General features: G+C 37.9%; 2 protein-coding genes and 1 long non-coding RNA gene across 4 annotated transcripts; all 3 read right to left on the reverse strand.

Annotated features, from left to right (window-relative positions):
• Nucleotides 1–1,692: 1,692 nt before the first annotated feature.
• Nucleotides 1,693–13,459, reverse strand: AUG3 (HAUS augmin-like complex subunit). Of its 2 annotated transcripts, XM_087318559.1 has the most exons (18): nucleotides 13,196–13,459; nucleotides 12,303–12,339; nucleotides 11,483–11,586; nucleotides 10,881–11,076; nucleotides 9,835–9,901; nucleotides 9,285–9,388; nucleotides 6,405–6,489; nucleotides 5,387–5,444; nucleotides 5,085–5,216; nucleotides 4,795–4,864; nucleotides 4,654–4,711; nucleotides 4,516–4,571; nucleotides 2,886–3,038; nucleotides 2,692–2,803; nucleotides 2,449–2,587; nucleotides 2,296–2,371; nucleotides 2,027–2,122; nucleotides 1,693–1,937 (listed from the first exon to the last, which is right to left on the reverse strand). In XM_087318559.1, exons 1-18 carry the CDS (start codon nucleotides 13,399–13,401, stop codon nucleotides 1,809–1,811), a joined length of 1,878 nt encoding a protein of 625 aa, XP_087174685.1. In that variant the 5' UTR covers nucleotides 13,402–13,459; the 3' UTR covers nucleotides 1,693–1,808. The 2 variants fall into 2 exon arrangements, with proteins under 2 accessions (XP_087174685.1, XP_087174686.1); XM_087318560.1 differs by lacking the exons at nucleotides 11,483–11,586; nucleotides 12,303–12,339; nucleotides 13,196–13,459 and adding an exon at nucleotides 11,148–11,261.
• Nucleotides 4,193–4,503, reverse strand: LOC147865689 (uncharacterized). The gene is made up of 2 exons (XR_015529677.1): nucleotides 4,349–4,503; nucleotides 4,193–4,305 (listed from the first exon to the last, which is right to left on the reverse strand). It is a non-coding gene; the product is annotated as an uncharacterized LOC147865689 (long non-coding RNA).
• Nucleotides 13,460–19,821: 6,362 nt separating the features above from the next.
• On the reverse strand, nucleotides 19,822–21,700 carry LOC147865690 (E3 ubiquitin-protein ligase SPL2-like). Its single transcript, XM_087318561.1, has 5 exons — nucleotides 21,659–21,700; nucleotides 21,394–21,564; nucleotides 21,179–21,303; nucleotides 20,325–20,444; nucleotides 19,822–20,153 (listed from the first exon to the last, which is right to left on the reverse strand). The coding sequence occupies exons 2-5, from the start codon at nucleotides 21,502–21,504 to the stop codon at nucleotides 19,895–19,897; spliced, it is 615 nt and encodes a 204-aa protein (XP_087174687.1). The 5' UTR covers nucleotides 21,505–21,564; nucleotides 21,659–21,700; the 3' UTR covers nucleotides 19,822–19,894.
• Nucleotides 21,701–22,391: the final 691 nt, after the last annotated feature.

A 22,391-nucleotide genomic window follows, 5' to 3' on the forward strand; every position in this document is an offset into this window, starting at 1 on the left:
ACATTAAATTTAAAAAACATTTAAGTTAAATTTATTAAAACAATAAAAAACCATTAATGTGATTTTTTTTTTATTACAAAAAACCTTTAAACCAAACCTTTTTTACCTACAAACCGACAAAGCCGAGTTTTAGAGCAAAACCGAACCGTTTATTAAAAATTCAAACCAAACCAAACTATTAAAAATTTTTGGAACCAATAAAACTGTTAAAAAATGGATTAAAGGTTCGATTCGGCTTGAGACGAAACAATGCCCATTGCTATGTATATGTATATGTATGTAATACTTGCTACCCCACCCCACCACCACATTGTACCCTCCTTGGCCCATGGATCCTTGACCGGAAGAGACAAATAATAAACCTCCATATTGCAAATTCACTTGATGTTTATCCTTGTCTTGTAGATGTGCTGAAATCCTTCTACCCTCTATGTCACGTTTCATCCCCATTGTTGCAAAACCTTGTTGACATTGACCCACGATGCCTCGTTCTTTCTATCTTCACCGAAAACTTCAAATGTTACTGAATTTGTTGCAATGAATTCAACTTATCTCTAATGCATGATTCACTTCCATGTGATAGGCTTTGTGAGATTCTGAATCTTGAGTTTGTAGATGTGTCAAAATTCTTCAAATGATTGAGCCTACCTAAATTTCCCAAAGTTATACACTCACCCAAGGCTTGCAACATTCATCTCGACCTATGGTCCCACATTATGAAATGCAGATTTTCTGGACAAGGCATTGATCTACAGCATAAAAGATTTCAAGTTTGACATGTGGTAGGATGAATTGTGTCTCACAAGGTATCATGTGGATCTACACATTGCACAGAGAACAACTTTGCTAAGCTAACCATAACTATGATCAACAATAGTGGTAGGATTAAAATTTGTCCCACCAGTGATAACGTGGAATATGCACATTGTATGAGAACTTTGATAATTTGACCACAACTATGATTCCACTCGGTGGTGAACACATCACCATCAGTTAAGTATGGCACCTTTCCATTGGGCCATCTTCAACTTGTGGTTGCATGGAAATATGTCTTCAAATGGAGCATAAATGATCTCAACTTCATACAGTGTAGTTCTCACAAGATAAACAAGAGCATTTAAGAATGATTCATTTGCACTCAATCATTAATATAAGACATTAGTGGTCTAGATGTTGCAAACTGATTAACCATAGTACATTGTTGAGCATCCTCTGAGGTTGGTGCTTCCAGGGTCATTACAATTTATTAATTGATTACACAACCATGGTGTTCACCACCATTGAAGAAACAATTGGCATTGCTTCAACAACAAGTATGGTGCTCAAGTTGCAACAATAGGGTCAACGTTAACAAGGATTGAGATTAACTTACCGTGGTTAAAAGACACAGATCAAACTCCTCTATTGTACATGGAGCAATTCATCATGGTTTAAATGGGTTGCTCTTCTTTGCTATATATCATGCAATAGGTTCCACAATTTAGATTTTGTTGATTGTACTTGCAAAGGGTCTCTCTTAACTAGGAAGTGTAAGGGCTAAACAAGAAACAAGGGGATATGAAGAATATTAACCCATAGTCAATCAAAGGAGATATTACAACTAACATAAAAGAGATTAATACAATGTAACAAAAATATGTAACAATACAACTAAAGTGTTTACTAGTGTATTACAAAAAATGACACAAAAAATGGTATTAGAACATGGCACTTTATAACACAAACAAGAGGGGCTCAACCAGAGGTTCTTGGGTTTTAATAGCTTGTACATGATCTGATTTAGATTTGACCAGAAATAGAAGCAGGACTTAGATTTGCAATGCCTTAACACGAGATGTCAGCTCTCTGACTTGGTTTCGGAGTCGGTCTGGTGCACAAAAGAAATCTACAAAAACTTGCCTTTCACGACCTACCTCATGAGGGTGATGTTTTACAATCTGAAAAATGATATCATATCACACACAAGTTGAAGTTAATTTAAGTTTAGCACAGTTTTCTCTGAAAAATGATAAAAATTCAAATGTACCTCTGCTTTCTCCCGATGTTCCCGTGTAACCTCTTCTAAAGCAATTGACAGCTGGGAATTTACCTTCTCCATCTCTGCTAGCTCTTTTAATAGTGGCTGTGAGAAAACCAGCATTTCATTCAACAGTAGTGATAAGGAAATGATTGTACAATGTGAAGAAAACATCACATTGTTTTAACTTCTGGATTTGTTGTCAGCAATTAATAAACAGCATGTATCTACAAAACTTCCTAGTACAAAATAAGAAATAACAGAACCACAACTGTTACCCAGGGACTTAGAACAGGCTGAGCAGTGGTGGACGAAGCAAAAAGAAGCTGCTGCAGTCTATGTATTATCTCACAACTGAAAGCAAAACAGAGCATCTAATGTGAGCACATGTAACCTTGGTCTTAATGAGTGCATCCTATGATTTCACTTACAGTTCATTTATACACTTGTTCTTCTCATCTAGTACAGAACTGTCAAGTTCAGTTTTCAGGTATTGTAATTCTGTCTGTAAGCTGTTGATCTGCTGAACGAGTCCTGGTGCTGATACATAAATTGGGGCACCCTGATCATCTAAACACACAACAGAACAGTTTACAAAAACTCGCCAGCTTAAAATATAGAACAGTTATTCTATAGCTTTTCTGAATATTCAACCTTCAAGATCTACGACTTACTTGCATGAATGTTGAGCAGATCCCTGACTCTATGTAGAAGTGTGTCTCGATCATCAACTGCACCTTGCTCTTGAACCTCTGCACCAGCTTGGATCAAGGCAGAGCACCTTTCCTGTCAGAAAATCAGCAAAAAAGTTATCTTTATTAACAATCCATTGATTTCCGAAAGTTGCAGAGAGAAGGATACCACTTACCAATCGACCCAAAATTGATTGAGTGAACAATGATAGCTCAGCCTCAATAACCCTCAAAAGTTCATTTGCTCCATTCATTGTCTTTCGTTCTAGATGGCATGCGATTTGTAGAAAGCGATGGCGAGCCAATTGATTCACAAGATGACTTATAAACTGAAAATAAAGAGCAAATACGTGAAGGCAAACAAGGTTCAGTACTACATACAATTAATATGATGAATCAAGCATGTATGATAGCTACACTGAATATTATAAACATACATGACGACAAGAGTGTGCAATATACAAATTCATCATCACGGGAGTGAAAAATGCTTTATAGGGAACATGGAAAACAACAACGCAACCTGACGTTACCGTTATGACATCTCATATCTATGGCTCCTTTATTGGCTTTCCTAAACTGAAGTTTATATTAGCATAAATTGTGTGCTTCAGACTTGTACATCATAATCACCGAACTGCAGTGTACTGAAGTGCAAACTTCCACATGATTGTACCAGAAAATAAATATGCATGTGTGACCCCAATCTCTGGAGATTCGAAGCCCAGTGAAGCTCTCCTTTTGTTGATATGATGGCAGGTGAAGGCTTTGAACGATGCCATATAATTCAGCTTCTAACAGAGTGCCTTATAATTCTTGAGATCATACTCATAGTTCTTGAAGCTCACAGAAACTCATCAAATGTAAAATCTCAATTCCAGGAGATCCTCACAAACTTCCAGCTTAAGGAACTGCAATGTATCTATGAATTTTTTCTTTATATGTATGAGCATATGCCTTCTACCTCTCATGCATAGAGATGGAAATAAAATGAAGTCATAGAAGTAGAATGCAAAAGAACTGAAACAGCATACAAGAACAAGAAAATATGAAAAAAAACGTGGAGATTCAGACTGTCTGAATGTCTTATGAAGCTGTTGAAATTGAGTGGAAGTTTGAAAGACTATTTTGATGGGGCACTGATATATGAGAGGTTGCTGCCTATGAAAAACTAGAACTAATCTACAGGAAGCTACTGAAGACGACATCTTTGCGAAAATGTGAGTAATAGCACCTAGTGCCACATCACCGGAGCATTCTTTTTTAATTTCCTTCTTTGGCCTCCAGTGCAGAATATTGTCTGAGTGGTGACAGGAACAGACATGCAATCTGGAGTGTTTGCAGGTAGGAATGCAGGAATGTTGGTGTAGCAAAATCCGTTGGAAATCTTATTTTTTGAGCCAGAAAAAAAAAAAAAATTTGGAAGGACAAAAATTATTCTAAAAAAGAAAACTAGATATTTGAAAGTTCAGGTTTGATCAACACGATTTCACCAAATATATTTCAATATAGATACTTTATTTGTCCAAATAAATTTATCAGAGAAAAGATTAATGGGGATCCTATGGATTCATACAGATTTCCAATCAGTAAATTCTTGGTTTCCAAAATACATCAGTTGGCACACATTCAATACCACACTTGTCTAAGGCTTTAAATGAGAATTTTATCAATGAACTTGCATAATCATATGTCTGGAGAGCAAAATCATATGTTTTGTTGGCTTAAAAGACTACTCTTCACATTGTTCAGACATATTTGTATATCTATGCACACACATTTGCAATGTATATTTGAAGTACTCACATGTTTCTGTTGTGATATATAATACTCTTGGCGCATGACTTTTAAATCATAGTCACCTGCATAAATACTTTATTACTCTCCAAATCATAAATAGGGCCAAATTTTCATAAAATATTAGCTCAGGTAGGAAAACAGAACCTTGTAAAATGTATGTGTCTTGAAGTTGAGCAAGCTCTGAGCACAATTTTGGAATGACCTGAAAATATATATAAATAATTATAGAGTTCTTTTTGGCACTATCACGCCACCCTATAGTTTGCAAATAGCCTCTATGTTCACCTCTGATAAAAACTTCTCTTCTTTCTGAATCAGGGTATACATTTCATTTCCAATTTCAGAATGCCTCCGCCTGTGCATAAAATAATTTATTATAACATCTCTCCTTTCCTATGTCTCTCTTGCTCTATCGCAAACTTTGACCTCATTTGCTTAACTGGAGCATAGACATTTAACACTCCAGAGCACACATAAATATTTTATTCTAAACAATATATATAAGCTATTAAACTTCCTCATTGGAAAGGTCTATCAATTGATAAAGCAGAAGACAACCTTTGCACTGAAATTACCTAAGGAAATGAAGATCAGAGTGTACATGAGCTTCATCTGCTGAAGCTTGCATTTTTATCGTTGCAAGCACAGCTTGTTGCTTTGCATTTTCAACCTGTGCTTCTACCCACTGTCTCTCACTGATTCCGAAGCTGTAAAAGTAAAAGAACTTAGCCAGATGGGAAGCCATTTGCTCGCTCACAGAGATCTTAACAAAACATTTCCTTTTCAAGCATGATAGACACAGTTCTCCAATGTTAATACGCTTGAATATTACATGAAAAGTTAATGAGTGATCATTTTAGTGTCATTGAATACACACATTGATCGTAATCGTTGGAGCTCCACAACTCGATGGTGATACATTTTCTCTAAGTCCCCTAGTGAAACCACAGAAACAACAAGATGGTCAAAAAAAGAAAAGAAGATTTTTAGTTCCAACATAAATCTTGTGTGAAATGGGATTTTCAGCATGTCCATTCAAAACCAAAATATGCATTCCTAAACTGTATCCCCAAAGGTAAGATGGCTTCTAATATTCCTTCTCAAAAAAATTGTCTACAGAGCATCTGGATGCAATACGGAGCGGAGCGTAAATGCATATTTGTACAGTTGCAATCACAATTGCAAGCATTTTCTGTCTAAATTTTTGGGAGGAACTTCAAGGTATGCATTATACGAGGTTAGGCAAGAATGTCCACTTTATTATTGTAACTTTCATTCCCCAAATCCAAATTTGCGGAGAGATTTTCTTAATTTTATAAATCAATGCCCACTAGACTTAGGCATGAAAACAAGTTACAACTCGTATTTCTTCCAAATAATCATCCAACCTTTGCAGACATATCTTATAGCAGAAACGTCATTCCAATGTTTCCAAAATGCCTTTTACTGGACACTAAAGGCTGGAATGTTCTATGAGCCAGATACTGCTTCTGTGTAGAGGCTGGCTGCGCAAAAATGTCCCCTCCTATTGTGACTGTACTTTTCCTACATCCAAATTTGCAGATTTGTCGGAACTTACACCATTATTTTATATACTAATGCCGCTAGCCTTGAGTACTAAAACAGGTTATAAGCCTAGTGTGTTCTAAATTTTCATCTGCTCTAGTTTTTCAGCAATGCTTCTGCATTTAAAAAATAGGTCCTCATAGCCACCTACAGCTCTCAAAAATGAATGAAAAAAACTTTTGCTTGCGCATCCTAGGGAAAATGTAGCATGCAGACTAAGAAATGATGACAGAAATGTGCAGAGAACATCATGTCCATCTCAATAACCAAAGTTAACACTTATGATATCTGGAAAAATACAGCTAATAATAATGAGGTTTAAATCTTACCACGTGCATAACGATTTGTCACATCATCAAGACTCACCCAAGAGCACTTTGACTTTCCCTCCTCTGCCACTAATCGTGAGGGACCCTGGAAGCTCAAAAATCATTATCAACATGAGGATAAACTTATCACCCTCAGCTTCTACCAAGAAGATATAAATGTCAGATAAAAACAACCATTTGTCTTGCAATACTGGAAGACCACAGAAAGATAGAATTTATGTATTTGTATGTGCACCTACTCATCGTCTTTGTTTACGACTGAACCGTAGCAAATGGAAGTGAATTGAGCGTGGACGTTGAGTTAGAGACATTTAGCACCTTTAGGTATGTATGTGACAGGGGGGCTGTGTTTCAATCTATAATGAGGGGCTGTGTTTTGATCTATAATGAACCTCAGGCCATCTTTGTAAAAGTGCCATTCTGCAGCAAGATAATACTCGAGTATTAATGTGACAAAGAAACAATGGTACAAGCATCCATGCTTGACTTGGCATCCTTCTCCACAAGATGAGTCAGAGATCTAGAGTAAGCTGGCAGATTATAGCATGATTATAAGACAATGCCCTACGCTTTGCAAGGAATCATCAGAAAGAATTAAATTGCTGCTTTGTAAGTCAGCAGTACTCAGGACATCTTGGTGGGAAGGGGGTCATTTGGTTCATTCAGGATGCTCCTCTTCTCCACCCTCTGCCCACTTTTGTACCTCCGCATTCCTGATGATGTTACACCTCCCTCTCCTTGTATACTCCTCAATGCAATTATTTAATGACTATAAATAAGACAATTTCCTATCTTTTGTAAGGAATCATCGAAAAGAATTAAATTACAGCTATGCAAGTCAGCAATAACCAGGCCATCTTGGTGGGAAGGGGGTCATTCGGTTCACTCAGGATAGTCTACTCCACCCTCTGCCCAATTTTGGACCTCCTCATCCCTAATGATGTTACTACTCACTCTCCACCTTACGGCTATAAATTGGGGAAAAGGGGGCAGAGAAGTCCTAGCCAGTGCATAAGGAAACCATCCGTTAAGGAAAGGTTTATAATCAAAAAGTTAACGCTACACAATGTAAGGAAAAAGGGGGCAGAGTTCAAGTCCTGGCCAACACAGAAGGGTGATATCCTTTTCGAGGAGGGCAGAGCCCATAAATAAGAGGATTTATTGCTTATTTGTGGATTTCTGAAAATCCTTTGACACTGTGCGACATGCTCGGTTTAGGCAATGGCTAGAAGCCCTTGGTGTCCCTATAGATATGTAACTTAGGAGTTCATGCATTGTATGAACCCGTGTCAAGAAAAGTGTGATCTCCCAATGGTTTGTCAAATATAGAGACTGAAGTGTGTGGGTGATAGTAGGCATCCTTGTTTTACTCTGATTGTCCTAGCCACCGATCACATTACATAGAGAGATTCAAGGGTTCGGGAGCATGGGAGCATGCCTAGCAGCTTTAGCCATACAAATACTACTATATGCTGATGATATTGTGCTGATTTCTGACTCTCCAGAGGAACTACAAAGACATCTAAACGCCTTAAAGGTATTTTGTACGGACAAAGGATTGTTGTTAAACATGGATAAAACTTAAGTGAGAGTGTTTAACATCACTCAAGCATGGGTAACAAGATCAGAACCAGAATTCTTCTTAGGGGGGAAAAGATGGCATACAAATGTTCCTTCACATACCTAGAATTAACATATACAGGACATAAGTTCTCCTTACGGTGTTCCTTCACATACCTAGAATTAACATATACAGGACATAAGTTCTCCTTACGGGAGGCTTCTTGTGCCCTACTTTCTCGTGCATATGCCACCCTTGGTGCTCTCAAAAGACAACGTGCACATTTGCAATTCCAAGAGACAATAACTAATTGTAGCTATTTGATATACTTGGACACCAACTCTTCTATATCGAGTAGAAACATGGGGACCAACTCTTAACAAGGCAAATAATTGGAAAGATTTAAAGAGAACTTTCGCCTAATTGATTGTCCGCATGATAAGGAGTAAAGCATCAGTGCCCTATGATATAATCTGTGCAAAGATGGGAGCAGCCTGTATAATCATCAAGGCATTATTTCTATCACTTACCTATATCCAACAGTTTTGGGAGCTCCCTAGAAGAAGATACTCAAGGTTCGCATTTATGTCATCAAAACAACTTGCTGAACATGCAAATATTCAAAGTTGGTATCCTGAAATGCAACAATATAGCTTGGATTGTCTGAGTGGAAATGCAACAATATAGCCTCTTTAAGTAAGGCTTTGGCCCACTACATAGGTAATAAAATATGAGGACCAACAGTCTTAGGGCTTTTCTTGCTAGAACTCAAGAGACACAAGGAAAAGTTGTTGTGAAGGACAACAATACAACCACACAAGCTCATCAACAAAGAGCAATCACAACTTTCTTTAGCCCCATCACTCCTACTCATTCTACAAGTCAATCAAGGGCTACACAAGTGGGCTCCCTACAAGGTCATAACAAAGGGGTTATAATAGATCAGGCAATAGAAAGTTATCATGCACATAAGCCCCGGCCCCATGGACCACAATCTCACCACCCTTGGCATCGGCAAATACTTACATGTACCCATAAAAATATTCCTTAGTCTCTTTTAATCTTATATCCTTTTTTTACTTAGTAGCATGAATTTATTTTGATTTGTTGTTCTCAGAGACGAGATAACACTTAATATGTAATCTCTTATTTGGTCTTATTGGCCATTTTGGCCTCTTAAAAAACGTCAATATATCTTTCTTTCTTTCCTCTCCTTGAATACTCCTCTATGCAAGTATAGCATGATTATAACACAATTCCCCACATTTTGTGAGGAAACATCAAAACGAATTACGGATTTGTAAGTCAGCAGCACTCACTATATCAAATTGTTTCACAAACCACTGATTGAGTTCCCTTGTGCATACTGAATCTTGAACTGTGTATGACTGCAAGTCCATGAAAGAGATATATATCCCATCCTCTGAAAAAACAATCAAACATACATTCAACCATCATTAATATATTCACAGAAAAGCCAGAAAACTAAAGCCATCATATATTGCAAAAAGAATCAAATTAAATAAGCAGCTACACTTGTTTTTATAATCAAAACTTGACTCAATGTTCAATGCAATAAATGCATCAGAAAATATAAATGCTATTATAAAATTTAGATGTCACATCTGCTGTTACACTATCTGTACTCTTCATATCTGACAGCGCACATTTTGGATGTTCCTCATCAAGAAAATGCAAATAAAATCACTAGTCAAGAAGTTGGCATCCAGAGGTTGGTGTCTGAATATGAACTCACTGCTGGGGGCTATGGATCCACAAATTTTATTTTATGGCTCAGCTGTCATACTTCCCAAAAAACTTTACCAATATATATAGATTCCTAGTAGTAGGAAATTACATGCACTTTACCTTCCCCAGAATGATAATGAGCAAGCTCTTGAGAAGAAGAAGAAATCTTTTCCAGAACTGAATTTACCTGTAGTTGAAAAAATACATAAGGAACTGCACAGAGATAGTTAACGCTTCAGAAGTCAATCAGAAATGAATAAGACACAAATATCTACCACCATTTTGTTCAAAAAAAGTGGAGATTTGTTCTTTTGTTTGTTCTGTGCACAAATATTTTCACAGTTTACAAGTACACCCACTAGATGTTTGCATACAAACATCTACAAGTACATACAGATACTAGCGACACTGTTGTGCTTACATGCATATGTAGATGTAGCTATGTGTATGCACACATATATATGTGCATGCTTACATGTGTACATAGATACATGTGTATTGGTTTTTGTACCATATACTCAAATATATGCATCCACAAATACAAACCAAGAACCCTACTTGAAGGTTGGGTCCCAGCCCAACTGAAGGAACCAAAAACACCTTTGAGAAATTGCCGTAACACACGTTGGAGAATCAAAAACGCCATTTCAGATTTGATACCAACCCAAATTAGAGAACCAAAAAATACTCTCAAGAAATTGTTAACTAAAACACACGTGTAATGCTAAGCTATTCTCACCCTACACCATCATCTCACATTGTACGTGAGGCCAAAGTCCACAATATGATATCAAAATTGTTGAGAGGCCGAACTGGAACATTTATGTTGTATTTGCATATAGCATATATGGCACAAACACCAATGCACTATCATACATAATCACCTATGCATCACATACACATATAATACATTAACATAATACCTATATTGATATAGTGTGATATCATCACGAAGTCTGAGTTCCATACACACATAATACAGAAAAAGAATATTTATATACATATATGTATTATCATTGTGATTAAGAGCTTCAATCTTGCCATGAACATACGAGCACTCATGCTTTTTAGCATTAGAATCACATCACCAGCAGACAAATCCATGTCAGTGGCATAAAAATCACATACAATGAAGTGAGTAAGAGGGTTCTCCAATGCGTTCTTACCTCCACATTCCTATTGGCAAGCTTTTCCTCTACTAAAAGCAATTGTTCATTTGCAGATAAAGCAGCAGCACTTCTAGTTCTCCTCCCTTGAATCAAAGTAGACGCTTGTCCTGATAGCACATCCAATTGTGCCTGTAACCGCTGAATCTGTTTGTGCAATTCTGCAGCCTCAGATTTCAACGATGAAGTTGCATCCCTGACCAAATATTGTTTGAAAGGGAATAAGGGCACAAATTATAGTCATATGAACTCATGCAGTGCACTTACATCTGATAAATATGGTAATGTCCATAGATCTACTTAGTGTACTCATTATGCTACATTGGAAGAGCAACATTCTGATGAGATTGCCCAGCACCACGTAAATGTCAAGGATAATGATCACAGAGGTGAAAGCAATATCAGCTTGTGAATACAAAGAAATTCAAGGGAAAATCCTTTACATCTACCATAGGGAAGTAACTTTGTCATACCACAAGCCCAAATTGCCCTTGACTAGATAAGGAAAACACTGGCCAGGATGAGAGATTATGGTACTAGAGAGTTTCCTATTATAGGACCATGTTGAATGAAATCAAAATCAAAAGAAGACTTCAACTCACCTAATTTCTTTCACCGATTCTTCTGTACCCAAGACAGCCTCTTGATTACTTCGGCGGTTCGAAAATGCTGAGACACTGTGATATGCAAAATCCAGATCATCCCCCTGAATAAAGTTAAAGTATAATCAACAAGTCTACCTACCTTCTTATAATTTTAAAACAAATCCATAAATGTTCATAAATGCCAATGAATGTTCTTCCTTTTCTGGAGGTAATGTGTGCTTTTGAATATTACGTTTATGCAAAGAATGCAACAAGAAAGCTAACTGATCAGCAACAGACCTTAAGGGTGTATGTATTATAAAATATCAGAGTCCCTAGTAACCTACAACCAGCTAAAATGCAGTTTGTGAGTAATGTCACGCATATATCGCACCTTTGACTTTTGCTCTGTGCAGGCAGATGTATCATTCATTGCAATCTTCTATAAAGGATGTGCATACTCGGTCAGCTTACAAAATGATTATCTTGGACCTTTGACTTATGTAAGGAGTTCAGTTATTACTGTATAGAATGAGAACTATACAATATTCTCCATCTAGCTCGACCCAAGAGCCATTCAATTATGACTAATTTCATGTTCTAGAAGATTCAATAGATGCTTTGTGGAATGACAACTATCCATCAATAGCTAACTATTCACCTAAGTTTACCCCGTGGTTATTCAATAATCACTGACTTCATGTCCTCATAAGAACATAGTTAGCTTGAATCAACTGACCAGCATCCACACAAATCCTAGCAGATTCCTCCTGTCTGTTATTTATCTAGAATCCATACATATACAACAAACATTCCTAAGCACCAGTATCAAACATACCTCGAGTAGTTTACCATCCACTAAAAGATCTTGGTACCTGTGACAGGAACGAGCTATTTAATACAGTAACTATGGGGTATATAGAGATTTATAAAGAACTGTAAAATGCAACATTAACAATATTAATTAAGGTCACAGATATTAACTATCAATTTCAAACCATTTAGTTATAGGAAGCTAGTTTAGACACTGTTTAACATATGTCAATAAACAATCTATTTCATAGGCCCATAGGTCCTATTTCTGAATTCCCTAGGATGTTAAAATATAAACAACTCATGTCTCATCAGACTTAATTTTATTAAGCAACTGGGGTCAAATCTCACAAATATCAATGCTTTACTAGAAGCGTCTGTGGAATATAAGGGGGTCCACCAGCTAAGCTATATCCGTCTCCACTCAAATACACAGTCTCTATCAGATGCAACCTTTCCAGCTGAGCTACATCCATCTCTGCTCATACACACAGTCTCCATCTTCGATAGCCCGTAATGGAGGAGATCATTCAAAGTCTGAAGTTTGGGTCCATCTAAGAGATCAGACGTATATAATTTTTTAAGGTGATGTCTTTGGCTGGGTTTCATAAAACATTCTGGCCTCTTAAGAGACCTCAATCTCTCTCTCTCTCTCTCTCAAATCCTCATCACACACACACACTATATATATATATATCTCCTCTCTCATTCTCAAATATTCATCACGCACCTACACTATCACCTCTCTCTCAATTTTTCGATTAGACATACTCTTTCTCTCTAAAATCCTCATTCACACAGACATTAGCTCTCTCTCTCTCTCTCTCTCTCTCTCTCTCTCTCTCTCTCTCTGAAACGAAAAGTAAGACAGTGAGAGACAGAAAGAGATTTTGGTCCTCTTGTTTTCTTTTTCTTAACTGTAGGGCTTCGGTGGCCGAAAGGACGTTGGAAGGGCGGAGGTTGGAGCAGAGCCATTGGAGCAGGGGGCGGGTCTCTTCGTACTGGAAAGGCCACTCGAAGCTGTCAGGATCCAGGTCCTGCCATCTCTCCTTCTCTTTCCCATACCCCACCTCCACCAGAACATCGCACAGCCTCGCACCGCTGCTCATCGCTGCAGCTGCCATCAAAGAAAGAGAGACAGACGCGCAGGGACCAGAAAACACAGAGAGACAGAGACAGAGAGACAGAGAGCGGCTTCTGTGTGTGTGTGTGTGTGTGTGTGTGGGGAATCGAAGCTTCTGAGCGAAGCAAGGCTTCAAACAGAAAAACAGGAACATCCAAAAATTTAAAGCGTTTCTTTATTTCCTTTAGGCTTGAGCTTTAGGCTTGAGCTTCCTTAACCGTTTGGAGCTCGGTTTGGGATGGCTCACACTGAACGGATTTGGGCCAACCCGGTTACCGAGCCGGTTAAGGCTTAATCAACTTGGCTAAACCACTTAAGCCGAAACCGAATGCCTAGCACCGAATTCGTAGACTCCATATAAATAATGTAGACGTGAGAATTTTGTTATGGATGTTAACACTACCACTATAGCTTTTCAAAATTTCTTTAGTACAAGTGAAAACCATGGAAACTATAGGAAGTTGTAAATCATAAAACAAGAATGAATAAATCAATCATAAGAGATAAACCTGTTGGGTAAGTATAGGGTGTGTTAAAAAAATGATCATGCAATGCATTGCTTGATGTGCATGTATACATGCTTCCCCCTTGGAGACATGGTCATGTCATGGTCAATTACTACCCACACAAACATGCCCCTCGTGAGAAGCCGTCCTATGTACATGTTGTAAACATTGATATAATCTCAAGCCACACAAAGATTTTTAATTACGCCATAATTTTTAAGAGGATTCAACATTGACAGTGTTATATTATTGTTCATGGAATGTTCTCATATGTAATGATAAATTTTCACATGATGATGAGCTTTTTATGGAATGATTATTCCCAAGCAAATGTGCACGTGTGTGTGTGTGTGTGTGTGTATTATATAAGATTGGGGTGCTTTCCATGGGTGACCATGTGTATGGAAGTGCATATGAATTCTAGGTATGCATATATTGTGAGATTATTATGTGCAACCTACTCGAAAGTGTGCATATATGTTTTGATTATACTATAAAGTTGTGATTCATTTATAAGATTAAGAAGGGAAGGACCAAGTTATGGTTGTGATGCAAACGGATATGTGATCGATAATCATACATCCTCTCAAGGTATGACATTGGCATGGTGTCATCGAGCAATTTGATTGGATCTTGAAATTAAGTTGATGATGTTTGACGATGCAACTAGTTCCATTCAACAATATTCTTTGTGTTGGAAGATAAAATTTTAGAGGGAACACCCATCATGATACCCTTCACGTGCTTGCAAACTTAACACACAAAGTTCCCTTATTTGTTAAATCCCACCATTCGTGCCCAAAAATTGTAAATGTTGAGAGACATTCAATTTAAGCGAGTTGAAAGCATCCTCATAACTTGGCATTGTCTTACGACCCCTCCCCCCCCCCCCCCCCCCCCGGAGTAAATTTTAATACTCTTGCAATGTGACATGATCATAATCATACACATTGCCAATTTGGCCCTCCTACACAATGGGTGTTGGCCTAATGTTGTTGTTACTAGGGGTGTAAGCTTGATTGTCAATGATTGATCATTCAACCTTGCTCTAATACTTGTTGGGATACAAGTTTTTTGAGAGATCAATATTTCTAATCGTGTCCATGCGCTTGACGACAAAGATTCCATGACTTTGTCTAGTCGTTCACACCCCCAAATCTTAATGTGTTGGGAACCCTAGGTTTAGTGAACTTGTATTAGGCACTATTTTCAACCTTTGGGTTACAAAGACTGAAGTTTTAAATCCATATGCTTCGACACCACTAGATAACTCGAGCATTCTCGCATTATAACTTATGCAACATCAAAACTCTTACTTGATACTTCAAACCATAATGGTTGGTATGTTACAAATCATAAGGTTAAGAACTATACCAACATGTTGATCCATTTATTATTAGGAACTTAGTTTAAAAAAAGATCCCTTGAGCATATAATCTTGAATCAACCATTTGGCTAGATTAGGTGCGATAAATCATTCATGACTACAATTACTTGTAGCTATGATTAGAAATTATACATTCAAAACGCGTGTATTTAATTGGTTACTTCCTAATTACACGGTAGTAGAATATATTAGAAGCCAAATTTCTTTGTCGGTGACGATCGGCAACGGTTCGGTTTGGTTCGAGAGTGTCAAAACTGAACCGTTAAAAATGTTTGAAACTTGAACCGAAAAAAACCATGAAACTGTTTAGAACAAATCCAAACCGATATACCAATAACTCGTTAAAACTGTGGTTTCGATTTTCAACTTATGTTTAAATTCAAATTTTAAAATTTTAAAATTTTCATTATTTCAAATTTCAAAATTTCTAGATTTTAAAGATTTTTCTAAAATGTAAGAATTAGGCTTAAAAATGTTTTTGGGTTTCTCGGCTCGATGGCCGAATGGTGGCTCGTCTTTGACTTCCCTTGGTTGGCTTGTGTCCATTGATCAACTGATTGACTATTATTCGGTTGATGCATTGTACTCGTCGATTATTGTACTCCCTCCTCAAGCTCGATAATGCAGATGTCATTAGACCTAGGTTCGATGTAAATTGCTAGAGCTTGTCCACTCCTAAGGCTTTCGTGAAGATGTTGACAACCTGAAGATTCGTGCAAATGTGGTGCAAATCGACATCTCCAACCTGGACGCGCTCTCGAATGAAGTGATAGTGCAGTTCGATATGCTTCGTGCATGCATGGAACACTAGGTTTCGAGCCATATGAATACTGCTCATGTTGTCACAGTAATAGAGAATCAGATCCTTGACGGGAAAGCCCATATCCTTCAATATCCTTTTTAGACAAACGGCTTCACATGCAGCGACGGCTGCACCCCTTTATTCGACATCTGTGCTCGATAGTGCGATTGTAGGCTGGTTTTTACAGCTCCTGGATATTGCTCCGTTGCTGATGAAGAAAACAAACCCTGAGGTCAATCGTTTGTCGACCTTATAGCCTGCCCAATCGGCATCGGTGTACCCTTCGAGTCAAACGATTGTGTCCGACTTATACATGATGACGTAATCCATCGTCCCACATACGTACTTGAGTACTCTCTTAGCGCAATCCAGATGAACATCCCGAGGTTTCTGCATGAATTGGCCGAGTAGACCGACTGGATAGTTGAGGTCGGGTTGTGTGATGGTAAGATAGATTAACTTACTAATCAGTTGACGATACTAAGTTGACTCACATTGTTCTCTTCCAGAGCTGGCATCAAGCTTGAGGTTTCGATCGAGAGGGGTCGAGACAAGTTTACACTCAATCATCTCGAACTTGTAGAGCAAATTGAGGATGTAGTGCCGGTGAGATATAATAATCCCGACTAGTGTCCTAATTACTTCTATACTGAGGAAGTAATGGAGCTCATGCATGTCTTTCATTTCAAATCTGCTGGATAGGAGTGATTTGACCTTACTAATGTCGGTTAGATTCTTTCCTCTAATGACCAAATCATCCACGTAAAGGATGATGACAATCGGGTTGTCCGTCTCACTTTTGGCGTAGAGGGAGTTATCCGATTTTGACATGCGGAAACCGATTTGATGAAGATACCAAGTGATCTTCGAGTGACAAGCACGCGATGCTTACTTGAGTCCATATAATGGCTTCTTGAGTCAGCAGATTGCGGTCGGATGCTTGGTTGATTCGAAACCAAGTGGTTGAATTATGGAGACCTCCTCTTCTAATTCACCTTGAAGGAAGGTGTTCTTTACATCCATTTGATGGAAGTGCCACCCTTTAGCAATTGCAAGAGCAATTACTGTCCGAACTGTTGTCATATTTGCCACCGAGGCAAGGGTCTCCTCATAATCGACTCTGTGCGTTTGATGGTATCCCTTAGCTACGAGTTATGCCTTGTAGTGGTTGACCAAGCCGTCAACATTATATTTCACTTTATATATCCATCTGCAACCGACCACTTTCTTGTGCGGGGAATGGGGGACGAGATCCCATGTCTCGTTTTGCATAGAGCTTGCATTTCTTTGTTCATGGCTTCAATCCATCGTGGATTGGTTGCCTCTTAAAAAATTCTAGTTCTCAGACTGTTGCCACCTTCATCATAAAGGCATAATGATATGCCATATAGTTGTTGTAACCAAATCGGTTGACCGGGTTTTCTCTCCGGTGGAGTGACAAAGCTTCTCGTTTGCAGCAATTATGGCTTTCTTAACTCCATTTGTCCGGATAACCGGGACATCAAGGCCTTCGAACTCACTATCGCAGGAGTGAGTTGAGTTGTTGTTGACAAGATCTTCATATTCTGGCATTTTGTCCTTCCCTTTGTGCAAATTTGAATTCGGCTGAGATGTGCTTTGATCACTCGACGTCTCTTGAGGTCCACTCAGTTTGGTTGTAATCGGACTTTCTTCAAACATGTGCCTAAGTCGATCTTTGTCTTCTATCTCTTGGTTGACTGGGGTTGTCGTCAAAATCATCTCTGGTTCGTACCAGGATGCCAATTCGTCGAAAACGACATCACAACTCACTCGAACTTTTCAGGTAGATGGATTGTAACATTTGTACCCCTTTTGTTCAAGTGAGTACCCTACAAGGATACATTTCTCTGAATTTGGATCAAGCTTTTGTCGCTTCTGATCGAGAACATGCATATAAGCAATTGAGCCGAATATCATAACGTGGAATAAATCCAGCTTCTTCCCGAAGAACTTCTCGTGAAGGGTGACGTCGTGTACCCTAGAGGTTGTACACTTGTTCATGAGGTAGACGATTGTGTTAGCTGCTTCTGCCCAATATGACTTTGGCAAGTTCTTCTCATTCATCATTGCCCTTGCCACCTCTACTATGTGCTGATTCTTTCGTTCGGCAGGTCTGTTTTGTGGAGGTGTGTGTCAGCAGGAGAATTCTCGTCGAATTCCTTCCTTTCAGAGATAAGCTTAAAAATCATCCGAGAAGTACTTGCCTCCGTCCGATCGAAGGCATTAGACATGCCAACTTGTGGTTTTTTCGACTTCATTCTTAAATTTTTGGAAGCATCCGAACACTTTGCTCTTCTCCCACATAGGGTAGATCCAGGTGTGCTTGGAGAAGTCGTCGATGAACGTCGATGAAGTAATTGATGCATTATTTTCTCAATTCCAAACAAGCAAAGCGATTCAGTGCAGGTAGGGGGTAAATGAAGATTATTGTTAATGTAACTGAAAAAAGCTCGTCTCACACATTTTCCTCTATAGCAAGGACATTATATAATATTTGTTTTGATTATTTAAAATCTCATTATCAAAAAATATAGGGAAGCTTTACTCTTATGCGGTACATCTAATTACTACAATAGCACAAAAACATTTTCCTTAGACATATGGAGTCTGAATGGTATGGTTGGAGCCTAAAAATGATTATGCAAAAGCTATAGCATGCGGAGGCATTGTATAAGCCGGGAAGTAACTAATGCACTATTTTCTAAGTGCCAAACAAGCAAAGCGATTCAGTGCAAGTAGGGGGTAAATGAAGAGTATTGTTAATGTAACCGAAAAAACCTCATCTCACACATTTTCCTATGTAGCGAGGACATTATATGATATTTGTTTTGATTATTTAAAATCTCATAGTCAGAAAATATAGGAAAGCTTTACTCTTATGCTGTACATCTAATTGCTACAATAGCACAAAAACGTTTTCCTTGGACATAATTTCTGTATTATGACCCACAGCATAAAATACAAAGTATATAGTTATCCATCATTGAATATCAGACAATCTTCAGTCCTTTTCGAGTTTGGTTGTACTTTGGTATGTTGCATGTTCTTTTATGCTGTTAATAGAAAAGATAAAATCAAGCATGGTGACATTACTGGTTCTACATATTTTAAGTGAATGCCATTTATGACACATCCGAACTACTTTTGATTGAAACCCAAGTACCACACCTAAGCAACAATCTATATGCAGAAGTACTTAATATGAAAGCACCTTTATTGTCAAGAAACTTAATGTTTTGTGTTTGGCTACAAGCGTTCATATATATATATATTTGGTGCTATTAAATCCCATGGCTACAGGTATTTGTTATAGGGATTTATAGTAGATCTGACAGTATTGTATTTCTGTAAATCATTTTATATTTGGCTATGTATAATAGACACAACTAATGTTTGTTACATTTTACACACTTTCAAACATGCCTTTGTATGGATCAACAGTACTGCATTTTTGTAATTGACGTAACTTGGCGCTTATTAGATTTCACATATCAACACTTCCATCATATGCAGACGCCCTGAAATTTGTCCTTTCCTTTCACAGGCTTTGGAGCATTGGGAACCTTGAACGATTCTCACCTCCATCATTTCGAAAGAGTCAAGAACTCACTGAGGAACGGAAATTTACAATGTACAAGGCCAATTTCTGAGATACAAGTTTCACTGCATGTGCAGAGTGACATAAATGGAAGTCAAGACTTCAAATTTGATGTAGTATGTCCAAACTCACCTTACTCGGGGAATGAATATTAGTAAGGCATAAAGCACCAGATACAGTTCAAGTCTCATATATACGAAGTATATCATCGATATCATGTCGACACATAGGGCATTTCGAATTAATATCTTGAACATTTTGTGCACAGCTACCACAGCAAACCAAGTGTCCACATGGCACAAATGCTGATCCTCTACGACTTTGTAGACAAATTATACAAAGTTCTCCATCTTCAAAACTTCTGTCTTGTTCATGCCTTCTCTCTTGTTCATGCCTTCTCTCTTGGTTGAGCTTCCAATTATTGTATCGACACCAGTTCCTGCATAAAAGAGCTTACTGATTATTTCACTAAATTTCTTTGCAATGACTATTTCCAGCACAAGACAAATTTACAAATGTGGGAGAGCCTCTCCTGTTTCTTCTACATAATTGACATGAGACATGTTGTGAAGAAATGAAAATTGTAGTGTTTTCAGCTCTAAATATTTACCTGTAGAATACATAACTGAGCACACCTGCAGCACATGAGCTTATTATGATGCCAGTCCAGAGAAGAACCTTTGTATTTGTTGCCAACTCAATCACCATTTGTTCCCTCGTTAATTCAGTTCTATAAAGAGATAAAGAGATAATGTCTTGCCAGAACAATATTGGAATCTCTTACACACATACATATATGAAAGGAGTGGTCAAAGTTAAGTAAAAAATACAACAAACCACTCAATAGGTAGGTTATTGTACATTAAAAACCTGCATCTAAATTGACTGTTACAATTCAAGAGGATAAAATGCAGCGAACAAGAATACCTGAGTGGTGATCACCAGTATTCAATCAAGATGTCATTTTTGGGATATAATTAGCAGAAAGAAGCACTTTTTATCCCTGAATATCTCAATAGAATAAAACTGGAGAAATCATTGGAAGCATCGTCCAGCCTGATTTCTCGATTATTTTCTACATCAGCTCAGCACTTCCAAAGTTTCTGAATGAATGTTTTGGGTGTGAACCTTACCAATCATTTTAGGTTCAATAAACAAAGAACCTTCCAAAAACCAAGCCTCTCATGTTATCTTTTCTCAATGGGAACTTACCATTCCACCAAGAACTCAATCAAAGTGACCCACTTAAGGCAGCGTTATGGAGAGGAATCTCACTATATGGGCACCTATGTTCACTAACGGAGACTAGATCAGATCTCAAAGCATCTCAAAATTTCACTTACTTTACACAGAGGCACCTGTTATCTACAAGATGGAGACTAGAACTAGAATATATATACACAAATATGAATATCTGCATATGCATAGCTACGACCCATTTGAGTACAATGTTTATGAACATACAAGAAATAGGGCAGCTGCGTAGATGATTTGATAATTGGTTGACCATCTACATTTCTATCCATAATTCCAACAGCTGTTATCTCCTTGCCTAGAGGAAGAATTTGTTCCTTATCCAAAATTGCAACCTGCAAATGGAGCATTGGAACTAGATCCTTGAGATATTAATGAATTCATTCATACTGTATGAAAACTAAAATTCATGCAACGGCACTCACAGGATATCCTCTTCCAAATAATGTTTGCAGCAAAGTGTATGGCGAGCCTTGTACAGGGATCAGCTGATGATAGACAGTAGTTAATGGAAGTTCGTGTTTTGATTGATCCATGTCTATATGGGCAAAGGAATTGCCATGAAGCCCATAACCATCAGTAAGCACAAATGGAATCTGCAACTCAAAGAGTGTTTTGAGCTTTCAAGTTATATTTGTGGGCATGATGAAAAAATCAAAATATGTGACCCTGAAATAGCTTTCACATTGCCAGTTCATTTCCATTAAATAACCCATCCACAAACTTCTACCGTTTAATGCAAACTGGAGTAAAGAACTGTGACCTGTTAATGGGCCTTTGAATGCAATCTACATTGTTTTATGCCTACCCAGTTTCTATCATAGGGAGGACCCTCGCATATATCTGTCACTTGAAACTCTAAACTGAATTTATGCGGTCTCACTTAATGTGACTTTATAAGGCACAAGATTAACAATTGGATGCACACACCTCCACAAACATCACAATTTAATGTTAACTGGACCAATCACATGCTGATCCGAGGGCCTTACAACCGTGGCTAATCGAGTCTTACTTGACTTGAAGTGTTCAAGGAAGTAAAAATAAAATTATAAATTAAAACAAAAATAATGTCTCTTGGTGACACCGCAAGCTCAACTAGTGCCACCATTGAAAACTATTGAGATACCAAAGGATATGCTATGGGGATTTATGCTCCATAAGTTGGCATCATGAATGGTTTGAGCCCCTAGAAGTGAATGAACCTTTACCATCAACTCTATTTTGTGATCAAAAGGCCATCGGTTATGATGATTGCCTGCATGATAAGGAGGAAAACATCAGTACCATACTAGATAGTTAAAGCTGAGTTGGGAGTGACCACAATAGTCACAGAACCAATTTTCCAGGTCATCACCTGAATCCATCGAATCTGGGAATCACCTAGATATCAGCATCCACATTGTCTCTTGCTTCAATTATG

Source organism: Azolla caroliniana, unplaced genomic scaffold (assembly GCF_043228905.1).
Source record: "Azolla caroliniana isolate FFs.n. ecotype wild unplaced genomic scaffold, voAzoCaro1.0.p SCAF_4, whole genome shotgun sequence".
Taxonomy (NCBI): Eukaryota; Viridiplantae; Streptophyta; class Polypodiopsida; order Salviniales; family Salviniaceae; genus Azolla; species Azolla caroliniana.